The sequence below is a fragment of the Arachis ipaensis genome, chromosome B2 (assembly GCF_059453495.1).
Source record: "Arachis ipaensis isolate K30076 ecotype BB chromosome B2, ASM5945349v1, whole genome shotgun sequence".
In the NCBI taxonomy this organism is placed as follows: Eukaryota; Viridiplantae; Streptophyta; class Magnoliopsida; order Fabales; family Fabaceae; genus Arachis; species Arachis ipaensis.
Genome location: NC_142437.1, coordinates 69,140,257 through 69,152,960, shown reverse-complemented (window position 1 = coordinate 69,152,960; position 12,704 = coordinate 69,140,257). Strand labels below are relative to the sequence as shown.

General features: G+C 36.2%; 1 protein-coding gene across 2 annotated transcripts; it reads right to left on the bottom strand.

Annotated features, from left to right (window-relative positions):
* Positions 1 to 252: 252 nt before the first annotated feature.
* LOC148574283 (uncharacterized) lies at positions 253 to 12,300 on the bottom strand. 2 transcript variants are annotated; one of them, XM_088506341.1, is made up of 10 exons: positions 11,337 to 12,300; positions 9,477 to 9,604; positions 8,770 to 8,910; positions 7,807 to 7,893; positions 6,973 to 7,126; positions 3,873 to 3,932; positions 2,501 to 2,929; positions 1,536 to 1,831; positions 1,227 to 1,356; positions 253 to 893 (listed from the first exon to the last, which is right to left on the bottom strand). In XM_088506341.1, the coding sequence occupies exons 1-10, from the start codon at positions 12,222 to 12,224 to the stop codon at positions 357 to 359; spliced, it is 2,850 nt and encodes a 949-aa protein (XP_088362467.1). In that variant the 5' UTR covers positions 12,225 to 12,300; the 3' UTR covers positions 253 to 356. The 2 variants fall into 2 exon arrangements, with proteins under 2 accessions (XP_088362467.1, XP_088362468.1); XM_088506342.1 differs by lacking the exon at positions 3,873 to 3,932.
* Positions 12,301 to 12,704: the final 404 nt, after the last annotated feature.

Below are 12,704 nucleotides of genomic sequence, written 5' to 3'. Positions count from 1 at the left end.
TGCATTAGGATTTAAATTTCCTAAATATATGTATTAAATGATGAATTTTTCGAATATTAAAATATATAATATCTCTATAGTTTTATTTAAATTTGATATTAATTATTAAAATTTTTTATTAAATAATTTTTTATATTTAAAAATTAATTCATTTTAGTTCCAAATAATGTGCCGGTTTAAATCTAGTTACCACTTATTCTTGTTACTTGTACTACTGCTTTTACTATATTTTAGTTTCAGTAAATCTTATGTAAGCTAATAAACTTGTATCATTTTCTATTAGTGGAAGTTGTAAACTGATTTCTCCATTTTCAATAGCATTACCAAAAACAACCACACGTATTTACATGCAATTCTCAACAATCATAATCATTATCCGTGTCCTCATCGGAATCAACTTCATTGGCATAATATATATTGTCATCAGCACCACTGTCATCATCATGACTATCATCAAAACTTTCAGGTTCAGCAGTTTTTGTTCCACAATTGATATCAAGAACATGATGGGAGGTCCAATCTGGAGGGAAGGTCTTTTCAAGGGCCTCTGTTAATTCCCCTCCTGTCCTCTCAATCTTTCGTAAACATCTCGACCAGTGGACTGCAGTTCCCATATCTACGGTTATCTCCGACTCTATCATCTCTCTACATATAGACAAGAGTCCCTTGTAAATGTATTCTTGAGCAAAGGTGGCTCTCGATAGCAGTGATGTCATAAGACAATGGTACACTGCTTTGTCTGGCTTCAATCCGGCCATCTTCATCTCTTCAAAGCATCTCAAAGCCTTTTCGGGGAAAGAGGCACGTGCCCATCCATGTATTAGGGTAGTGTAGGTTTTGAGATTTGGTTTTATGCCAGATGTTTCCATTTCTTGAACAACCTGTGTGGCTTTCTGGAGGGAAAATAAAAATATGATTAGATGATATTAATCAAGTAGTCCTTAGACAAGAATCTTAATCCCATTCCTATCTGTTAGATTGTGACAAAGATGCAAGACATGATACAATTATGCCCTTACTTTCACCTCACTCAAGGCAAAGATTAAGAAGGCCAGGGGCAACTTAGACTCCCACGCAGTGGGATCTAGGAAGGATACATGTACAGCAGCCTCACCTCAGACCACTCGTCACTTTTCAGAACATTTTCTCTTTGCTAAAGCACTCAACTTTCGTTTTTTTTTTTTTTTTTCAATAATCGAAAAGTATATCCTCGGAAAACCTCATACCTGCACATCACCAGCTTTACAGCAAGCATTTATAAAAGATGTGTAAGTATGGATGTCAGGTTGCACTCCTTCATCTCTCATTTGTTGTATCAGGTCTGCTGCCTCCCAAACATCGCCTCTCCGAGCCCATCTAAAACAGTAAACTAGGTTACTAACGTAAAAAGCAGGTCCGCCAAATGACAATATTATTGGTAAGTCCAATAGTAAGCAAATGGAAAGTTTATTGAGAAAAATATAGCTTGATTACGAAAATATATAACAAGCATTGGATAAAAGTTAACACTTGTGCTAGAAGAAAATTATTCATACCCATCAATTAGTATGTTATAGACAAAAGTATTTCTAGGAATCTTCTTTGCACTCATTTCTTTTGTGACTGCTAGGGCACTCTGCATTCGGCCTGACTTACAACATGCCTTCAACAATGCCTCATAAGTATATACATCAATCTCCAAGCCCTCATTCTTCAATTTTGTGAAGTACTGAAAGGCCTTTTCAGTATCACCCAGTGAAGCATAACCATGCATAAGAGTTGTATAGGTATGCTCATTTGGGTTAACGCCTGCCAAATTCATTTCATCCAATATCCCTATAGCCTTTTCCATCTACAAGATACACGACATAAATTGCAGAAAGTGTTGGATATAGATGCTAAATGAGACCTGTAACAAATTATAACATATCTAAATGGAGACAGTTTTCTTCTATGATGAAATACTATGGTTCCAACTCTTAAAATGCATGCATATCAGTCAAATAAGAAAGAGGAAATGTAATAGACTGAAAAGGAAAAATAAAAATGAAGGGAAAAGAAAAAAAAATGAAAAATTAGTTCATAGAGTGAAAAATGTTCAACTGGCACCAACTGTTCCTCAACTAAAGTAAACTAGGCAATAATTAATCGACATAGATAGTAAATAAAAATAATTGCCAGCAACTTTTCATTAATGTTAGAAATGAGTATGTGTCAATGCACAAGTGGCTGTGTCAACAGACGAATTTCGGCTGACTCTGTCAGAGTAGAAAAGGATTTTTCTGTTTGCTGTTTTTTAGGCTTTTTTCAGTACAATGGCAAATATACATGCCTATTTGTTATCGTACTATAACATATGCTTTTAGATCATAATTTTACAAAAAAACACACACCAGGTGTTATTCATTTTTTGTTTCTTGACACTCAAAACAATCAACAAATAAAAGAACCTAGGGAAAAGTAGTAAGAACCAAGTCATGTCATTTGTGTTTTATCAACAATTGTTTGCCAACCATCTTACCTGACGCTTCTCAACAAGGCCAAGAATAAGAGCATTATAAGTGTGTACAGTGGGGATGCAGCCACTCCTCCTCATCATATCGAAAATCTCCAGGGCTCTCCTCATCTCCCCGGCTCTTGCAAAGCCATGTATAATGGGTAAAAATGTGCGGGTTGTTGGTCTATGCCTCTCCCTTTGCATTTGCTTAATGATAGTAATGGCACGATCCATATTACCCATCCCACAAAAGGCTTTTACAATGTTGTTATACAAAACAACATCAGGTTTCAAACCATCTTTAGTAAGGTCTTCGAAAACAGCAAATGCATTAGCCCAATCTTTTAACTTCAAGAATCCATTGATCAGCATAGAGTACGTCTTCATGTTATGTTTTATGCCAGCCATTTTCATCATTTTGCTAATCTCCAATGCTTTAGAAACTTTTCCTATCTGAAAAAGAAAAAAAAAGGATGAAGAGATTTTATGTGAGACAGAAAGCCAAATTACATCACTTGGATATAAATTTGTTGGCCGAAAACAGCCCAATTAACTCAACCTATATAGTACACACAGTTACGCCTAGATATACAGCACTACTATGGAGTCACAAAGTCTATTATTAAACAGCAACAAAAAATATTAAAAAAGAAAAAGACGAAAGAAAAACAAAAGGATGAAAAAAGAGCTGCATGTCATGTGGCACAAACATAAGGCCTGGCACCATTACACTGAAGGAAGAACTCTTGTGAATCACATGATTTGTTCATGCAATCTCTCACATAACAGATTGAAACACAAGTTACATTTTTCTTTTCATGTCTTTTGTTATTATTATTATTATTATTATTATTATTATTATTATTATTATTATTATGACAAAGGAGGAATTTCATTAAGAGGAGGAATAAGATGTTAGGGACTTGGGTATTATGGGATGCTTGATGTTGTATTTAAGGAAAGTGGTTATCTATAGAGCATAGCTTTCCATTCTCTCAACATGTCGGAGAAGAAAAGTTACCAGTAAAAATCATGAGCCTTACACCAAATACATACTAAGCATCTAATTCTACCCCATAAAATATGCTTGTCAGAATATCTATCACTCTAGGTGTGTGCATCACGCTCTAACAGAATACTCCAAATAGTGGTGCAAACTGCACAGTACCACAATTTTTGCCTCTTTTCTACTACCAAGCCCAACAAACCTAGTCAACACAAGTTACATTTAACACCTTCAATTAACATTCCGTCTTTTATTGGTACTACCCACATGATAAGAAGTTCCAATAAACTGTTTGCAAGAAAGCTACCTTTGCAAGAAAACCAAGCAGTAGTATTTGTAAGCAAGATTTATAACAGAAGATTATGTTGTAATCCATGAAATATGTCTTACCTTGGTGTAAAGATTTATGAGACAGCCAAAGGTGATAACTGAGGGAGAGAAACCACATTCCTTCATCAAAAAAAAAAGGAAGTTACAGTCTCATTCAATATTTCATGTCGAATTCGCATAAAAAAGCTAAAATTACGATATTGATAGGGATATCTCAGAATTAGAAATGTCCCAGACTTAGGATACTGTTGAGTCTCTCAAATACTCAACAACAGGAGGGTTTTGGGGTTATTGCCTCTCAAAGTGCCATATCCGTTGTACTGCTTGCAATTCCAGGGGTTGATTCCAGAAATTCTCTTCAGTATTTGTTCTTCCTAGTTCTATTATTATCCATGGATGATCAAGTTATGAACAGTGTACAGATCTTCCATCATAATGGGACATCAAATAATATGAGGATGGGAAATTTCATGAGATTGTCCAAATATAGTTCTAAAGGAATTATAGGAAGAGATGTTGTAAGATAAATTTAATAAGAGTTTCAACTAGAAAGAGAAAAAAAAGGGAAAAAAAAGTTACGGAAACTTCATGCCCTTGAGGATAATTATGAGTAAATACCCATAGTCGTCCCTGAGATTTGCACAAATACTCAATATAATCCTCAAGATTTTGATTTCCCCATTGTAGTCCTCTAGATAGAGCTCCGAGTACTCATAGTGGTCCCTAAGCATATTTCTGCTGATGAGTCATCACCGGAACGCTTACGTGGCGTCGTTTTGCCAGACTGGAGCTGAGCTGGCTCATTTTTAATTTATACCCACATTGGTCCCTCGCAGTTGGTGTTATTGTACAAAGCCCCGCTCCTGCACGCTTCGCTCTCCCTCTTCCTCGCGTTCTTCATCGCATTCTTCAGGCTCCCAATTCTCTTCCTTTACGCTCTCCAAACCTACATCCACCCCGATGCCCAACCCTCCACCTCCAACGGCCTTCTTGCTGCCATTCGCCACCCTAGCGCCCCCAAAGGCCCTGCTCCCGACCTCAGAAAGCGCCCCAAGAATAAGGACAAGCTTGATTTCGACTAGAAGAATGCCCAGATCTTCAGGCTCAGGCTCAACCATGCTCACCTGTGCATAATCACTACTTGTGCCTTGTGGATTATGGTACATTGGTAGTGGTGTATTGTGTGTGTGATATGGGAGGAACTTTGTTCTTCTGGTGTTTTGCTTCTGATGCTTTTGCTTTGTGTATTGTCACTTCGTCAGCATGGAAGAGGCAAAGAAGAACATGTATGCCTTTAGCACCACCACCTACACAGGATTCCAGTGCACTGTTAACGAAGCAACATCTGAGAAATTCAAGGGTAATGTTTTACAATTCGTGCAGTTGTCTTTGTGGCCTTGTGTCGTTACTTGGTAAAACGTTTTTGGATCTTCTTGGTCTAATTTATGATTGTTCCTCTTGTAGGGTTGCCTGGTGTTCTTTGGGTGCTGCCAGACTCGTATATAGATGTTAAAAACAAAGACTATGGAGGTTAAATTTGTTCATGGAAGAGGCACACAAGCTATTCGACGAAATGCCCGAACAAACTGTTGTTTCATGGATGACTTTGATATCTGCTTAGAAGCTCTCGATTTGTTTGACTCCATGAAAGTTATGGGTCCAAAACCAAACTATATAACAATGCTTGGGGTTCTATTTGCATGTAGTCATGCAGGGCTGGTAAATGAAGGCTGAAACTACTTTCGGTCTATGAAGAATCTTTATGAGATAGATCTTGAAACAGAGCACTATAGTTGCATGCTTGATCTACTTGGAAGAGCTGGGAAGCTTGATGACATGGTTAAGCTAATTCAGGAGATGAATTGTGAGCCAGATGTTGTAGCATGGAGGACTCTGCTTTATGCTTGCAGAGCCCACTGGAATGTGGATTTAACCACATATACTGCTAAAGAGCTTCTAAAGTTAGATAGAAATTTTGCGGCTTGTTTTAATTCGTAACTCCTGCATCCATACAAAGTAGATGGCACTATGAATTCCCTCAACCAGTTTTTAGTTCCCACAAAGACCAAAGAAAGGGTGCATGGTTGTTGCTATCTCTTAAAAAGCCTAAGATGTTGTATAGGCTTGTATATGCAATTATGCATGCTATGTTTGAGCTGTGACTTTTTAATGGCATTCTAGAAGCCTATTATTTCCTATGGTATTGTTGAATTGATGATTTCCATGGTAATAATTGAGAGTAGCTTGAATTATCTTAGGCAAGTGGGTGGGATAGTGTGGCAGGTTGCGGGCACAGGTTGTGGTCCTGATTTTCTTAGAAAGAACTTAAAGAGTTATTATTATTTTACCTTTAGCTTGGCTTCCCTATCTCAATGGTGATTGTCTCGAGATAATTATTTCTGTAGTACCTCTTCATGTATGTTCTTTCTGCTTTTGTAGAATTTTCACCCTGCAACTTGATGTATCAATTTTTGTTTCACTTGTTTCAGGAAACCATTGATTAGGTTGGGTACCAATATGCCTGCAAGAGCAGAGCGCATGGCCCGGCGGAGTGATTTCGATTAATACACAACCGTCGGAATCCGCCATTTGACCCCTTATCGCAATGGAGAGACTAGCGATGTTGTTCTATATTTTGGGATTATTGACATCTTGCAAGAATATGATATCAACAAGAAGCTGGAGCATGCGATGAAGAGATCGATGACCAAGAAGAAGAGATGAAGTTTACGAAAATTTGGGAATTTAGGGTTAGATATAAAGGGAGGGACCAACATGGGTACAAATTGGAAATTAGCTAGCTCAGATAGCCATTGAACCCCTCCAGCGTGGTAAACAGAGGCCACGTCAGCGCTCCGGTGATGATTCATCACCAGAAATATGCCCAGGGACCACTTTGAGTGCTCGGAGTTCTATCTGAAGGACTAAAATGGGGAAATCGGGATTTTGAGGATTACATTGAGTATTTGCGCGAATCTCAGGGACGACTATGGGTATTTACTCGGATAATTATACCAATCATATCATTTGGATATGATATTCATGAGTGGCACATTGTCTTTTCAAGAAGTATCAATGTTGAAGGCACATAGCATAGGTGAAGTACCAAGTCTCACATCCTATCATCATAAAGATACCAATGGCCAATAATAAGCTATACCTTTAGTCTGTCAAACACGACCAAGCATTTTTTTTCATTGCCAACCATTGTATACCCATCCATCATGGTATGATATATGTCGATGCGAGCATCAATGCCCTGTTCTTCCATTTCCCTCACGAAGTCTTCAGCTCGATCCATATTGCCACTTTGACTGAAGAAATTAAATAAAAATGACCATCATTAGCCATAAAGTATATTAGTAAACTTTCAAACATGAAATCTATGCAACAATAATTACCAAGACCGAAACATAGCAATAACTGCACAATAGATTAATTCATCAGTTTATAACTGGTATGGTTAACCATATACTGATTTAGTTAACCACTTGACTTAAATGTTTCAATCTTGCCAAAATTAAAATTAAATTAAAATTTTATTTTGTATTTAAGAGGTGCAAACTTTATATATATGGGGATCCATTGACAACAGGTACAAGTCACATTACACTTACACCATTGAATAACTTCTTATAAATTTTGAATTTCGTCAATCCAACCATTGAGTTAAAACATTTCAACATATAGATCAAATGTATAATTCATAACATTTGGAAGTGAATTGCTATTTCATTATACCACTATTTTGAAATACAATACTTTAAAAAATGTAAGTGAATGTCAAGTATTAGATTACATACCTATTACTGCCCAAATTTTACAAAATTTTCTATTCATGATTATTAGGATAATATAAAGTAATTCAATGGTTAGATTGACGAAATCTACTTATGATGTATAATTCTCTATGCTGATGTAGCACTCTACATGTGAGAATGTTATACAGCCATGCATATAAGAGTCAGCCCATAAAATTAATCAAAATGCTCACCAGTGTGCATAAATTATGTTCCCATAAATGATGGCATTTAAAGATGAAAGCCTCTCTTTGGCCTCCTTAAACCAGTGATCTGCAGCACTTCCAAAACAACATCAAATAGTATTATTTGTACAAAACAAAATCAATTGCTCTTTATTCACTCAGGTAAGAAAAGCCTGTAAAATTTTCCCAGACCCAAATGAAACTAAACTATACCACTACCTCAAAGAAAGAGACAAAAAAAAATAAGCCAAAAAAACAGAAAAGCTATTTAAATATGAATCATAAAGAACAAATAATCAAGCTCACCTAAGTTAAACCAGTTATATAAATGTAGAAACATACCAAAACCATCCAATGCAATATACTACGTAGGGTTGGCAAGTGGGAATACCAGCTCCAATAACTGATGGAAAATGGGTGTTTTTGTCCATATAGCTAGTGAACTACGACTTGCTTCAACAGAAAAACAACTACTTTCGCTTCATATTATATTTGACACTAAAAATTATGTTAATACGTGATGTAGCATTGGTAAATTCTAATGTGGCTATGAAACTTTGGCAACACTTAAAAAGTGTAGCTAAAATAATGTCACACTTTTTTACTAGGGCAAAACTTATTAATTTGATCTCACTTTTCAATTTTCATTTATGTTTTCAAATTAAAAAGTATTGGCGAAATAGTAATAAAGTGTGACCTTAATTTTAGCTACACTTGCCAGACCAAGTTATTAAATTAGACTTCAAAACAATACAACCTTGGCATGTGAGGTGTCCATGCATCAAGATAAAAGATTTGTGAATAAGGGACAAGGTGAGTGTTAGAGGGGAAAAGAAAACATGTTATTTCACCCGAAAACATAAACTTTAAGAAAGCTGTCCTTAGGCAAATAAATAAATAACAACCATCAACAAAGGAGTTACTTTTTGATAAAAGATAGAGTAACAAGGAAGCGTTATCTGGTTTACTTACTCAGCATTGCCTACTTTAGCAAATCCCCCCACAATTATACTGTATGTCACTAAGCTCATTTCAATGCCCTCTTCCTTCATCTTTCTTACACAAAGTAAAGCCTCTTCCATGTCTCTTCCAACTGCATATGCATGAATAAGACTGCAAAGATTTAACACATTGTAAGTCAGAAGGAAAATAATCAGAGTGAATTTTCATTTGTAACATAGAAGGAATTTTATTTAAAGGAAACAGGGATTTCGCAAGGGCAAAGATATCCACCTAAAACCAACCAAATTGACAAAACATGGAAATGAATTATACTACACACAAAAAAAGTGGGATGAGAAAAGAAAAAATCTTGCACGAATAACAACTAAATGCCCTAAAAGGACCCATATGGTGAATACCGAAGAGAGTATAATCACGTTGTAAAACAGCATCATATCTGCATAGGGGGAACAGAGAAAAAGGAAAAGAAGAAAGGGGGGGGGGGATCCCAGCAGATTTGAAAAGCTTTGCAGCTAATATAACAGACTCTCGACAGTAAAACTGGTAATATTTCTGAAACGTTTAACTCTTCCTAGAATCAGCATGCTCATTCCCAAAAAGATAACACGTCAATAAACAAAATTTTGCATCAACTTAAAGTTCAAAAACAAAAATAGAAGTAGATGAATAAAATTACAAGAGCCCTAGTACACTAGATCTTATATAAAAGAATTTACCTACTATATACATGAGAAGATGGTTCAATTCCTCTGGCTCGCATACTCTCAAATGTTTGACGTGCATGATGCATGTCCCCTCGCCTCGCATAAAATTTAACCATCAAGCCATATTCTTTTCTAGCTGGCTGAAATAATTAAGGGCAATAAAATGAAACCAAGAACAATTGCTCTTCACGTAAAAAAGATATTTAACAGATAAAAATGATACTCGTAGATACACATTAAATATTTTTAATTGCAACTATCTATATATATGACAAACAACATAATACTATCTTGATCTTTTTCATTTCCTAGAGATGGTATTAGCAAATAGAAAATATAGAATGGGGAGAGGGTGAGAAAGTCTAATTTATTCAAATATATCATCAGATAATGCTAATAAAATATCCAAACCAAGAAATTTAACACATAGAAGTCTTTTACTTATAAAAGCCCATGCTTGACCAACCACATTAGTCAGCATTAGATGCTGAGATAAACTACATGTCTACATGCATCATCATTAGTCATATTTAAGGGAGAATAAGCAAATACATACATTACTAAAACAGAGGAATGAACAGCAGTGCACCAAATATAGATAAAAGGAAACTTCACCTGTTAGAAGAAGTTAAAATCTCCTACTTTTAATTCAAGGCAGAAAATGATTCTTTTATAAATAACAATGAACAAAGAATAGAAGTCGAATACAGATTAATATAAATCCAATACCAGAATACCAACTTTGATTCAAAACATATCTTATTCTCTTACATACAAATTTATTCATATTAGAAGAACTGTACTAAGATAGTGAATGGAAGAATACAATGATTAGAACAAAAAGTTCTCTTTACAAGAACAAGAATTAACAAAAAAGGGGAAAAATCAATAAAGCAAGGCCTTCTACTCCCTTAACATATTTGAGAGAAAAACACTCTTAAAAGAAGCATAACCTTTACACCAAAGGAGGCCAAACACCTAATTTTATCCAAGAGACAAATGGGCTAGACGATAAAAAGACCCAAAAAGACAATCAATTCCAAGGACTCTCTGTTGCTTAGATTTCAAATACTGTTTTGAAAAAAAAAAGAGAGAGAAAGTGGAAATCTCAATTAATATGTGGAATGGAATATCAAACACTAAAAAATTTGGACTGGATAAATGTGTAAAGAGAAAATATTTCTCGAATTCAAACTACCAAGACCCTCTATATCCCCATCATTATGTCTAGTTTGGCATAGTTTCCAATGCCTTCTTGCTTTATTTTCCTGTCTTCTTCTCTTTTATAAAGAAGAATATAACTGAAGGAGTATAAGATCAAAAATCAGTCAAAAGAAGAGCTATTAACTATAAAGCATCAGTATCCAATCTCTTCACATGTTTGACAAGGAACATCCTCTAAAAAAATCATGAGCTTCACACCAAATAGATCCCAAACGTCTAAGCCTATCCTATATAACTTGTTTGTTAGAAAATCTGCCACTGAGTGTGTGCAAATTGCACTCCAGCCAAATTTCCCATGAACTTTTCAAACCCCAAACACATTGAAGGTTGCGAATTAACACTTTCCATCATACAAACAGCAAGTAACTCTTCCTACCCAAAAAAAAAAAAAAAAAAAAAAAAAAAAAAAGAAAGAGAGAGAGAGACTCAATTGCGCTGGTAGCAATTCAACTCAACTATCAACAGAAAAGTAAAAGAAGGATCAATCAGAGAGGAAATGGTCATGTGAAGAATTTGAGACCTAATTTATACCTCCAAGACTGCAGGAGTAACTAATCAATGACAAACTTTAGGAGATTCCACATGAAATTATCCATTTCGATCAAACAGAAGCAAATGGACAGCACTATGCATAACAAAATGTTCTACCTTCTTGATTCTCTCGAAAGCCCGAACAACCGCCTGCCAATTCTCCGGCTCGGTCTCCAGAACCTTCCTGAACTCCTTCCTCGAGCCGTCCCTGTCTTCGTGCCACTCGGACCGATAATCCTTATCATCACTCCCTTCCAACCATCTCGCCCTCTCTCGAGTCTTGTCCCTCATCCTCCTCCCATCATCCAATTTCACCGTCAAGACCCTCCCGTGGAACTCCACACCATCGAATTCCACTGCTTTCATCGCCGAATTCTCAGCCTTCTCTACCACGCCCTCATAATTCACAAACGCAAATCCCGCATTCCGCTCCGTGTCGTTGTGACCCTTGATCAATATCACGCTCTTTATCGCCCCGAATTGCCGAAAAAACTCCGCAATTTCTTGTTTCTTGACCCAACCGGGCAAGTTCCCGATGAAAATTTTCCCCGGCTCCCGAAACGGAGTCCCCGCCGTGGCAGGCGAGTCATGACTTTCTCTGCAATCCTCCTCCATTTCCGAGTCCTCGACTTGTTCTTCATCGTCGGGCGGCGGAGGAGGGGGCGGAGGAGGAGGTGGAGGAGGAGAGAGTTTGCTTGTTAGCCAGAGCTTGTCTGTAAGGGAACGGGAGGGGGTACTGAAGGGGTTCTTGTTCTTGAGAGGGTTTGAATTTGATGGGGATTTATGGTTTGAGGAAGGTTTGGATGTTTTAAGGGGTTTGGAAGGGCGGCGGAAGTTGCCGGAGATTGAAGTAGCAGAATTGTTTGAGTCCGGCGGGGGTTTGACGGAGAAGGATATAGCGGAGGAAGGGTGGTAGTTGCCGGCGAGAAGGGTGGAGGAGGAGAAGGGAGGAGGAACGAAGTGTGAGGTGGAGAGTGAGAAAGCTTCCATTATCGTATATGGCATTGAGATCGATCTCTCTGCTAACCCCGTGAAGTATCTTCAGTTTAACTGCGGAAAATATGTTGTGATTAAAGAGATATTTTTTTTCTTTTTCTTAACTTGCAAATATAAATAATTTAATTGAAAACGGTAATAGTAGAGAAACGAACCAAAAGAAAAAACGGTCAGTATTTGTCTTCACTTTACCTAAACAGTGTAATTAAGTTATTTTTTATAAAATAATTTAAATAATAAATTATTATATTAAAAATAATTTATAAATAAATTATTTTATATTTGAATTTTTAGCTTTAAAAATATTTATTTTATAGAAATATGATAAAAAATAATAGTATTATAAGAGAAGTAATTTTTTTTAACTTTTCTATAAATTTCAAAATAGTTTTTTAGAAAGCTGCAATCTGGTTTTAAAAATTGTACTAGACATTAATATTACTATTTTCTATAAGTTAAAAACTCAAAAAAATTGTCGCAACAACTAAT

What these genes read in the sequence shown, in the direction of transcription:
- LOC148574283 (XM_088506341.1), bottom strand. Translation starts at nt 12,224, where the DNA reads ATGCCATATACGATAATGGAAGCTTTCTCACTCTCCACCTCACACTTC. An exon ending in CTTTCGAGAGAATCAAGAAG is followed by an intron (nt 9,605 to 11,336) that starts GTAGAACATTTT and finishes TAATTATTTCAG; the next exon opens with CCAGCTAGAAAAGAATATGG. An exon ending in AACATAATTTATGCACACTG is followed by an intron (nt 7,127 to 7,806) that starts GTGAGCATTTTG and finishes TAATTTCTTCAG; the next exon opens with TCAAAGTGGCAATATGGATC.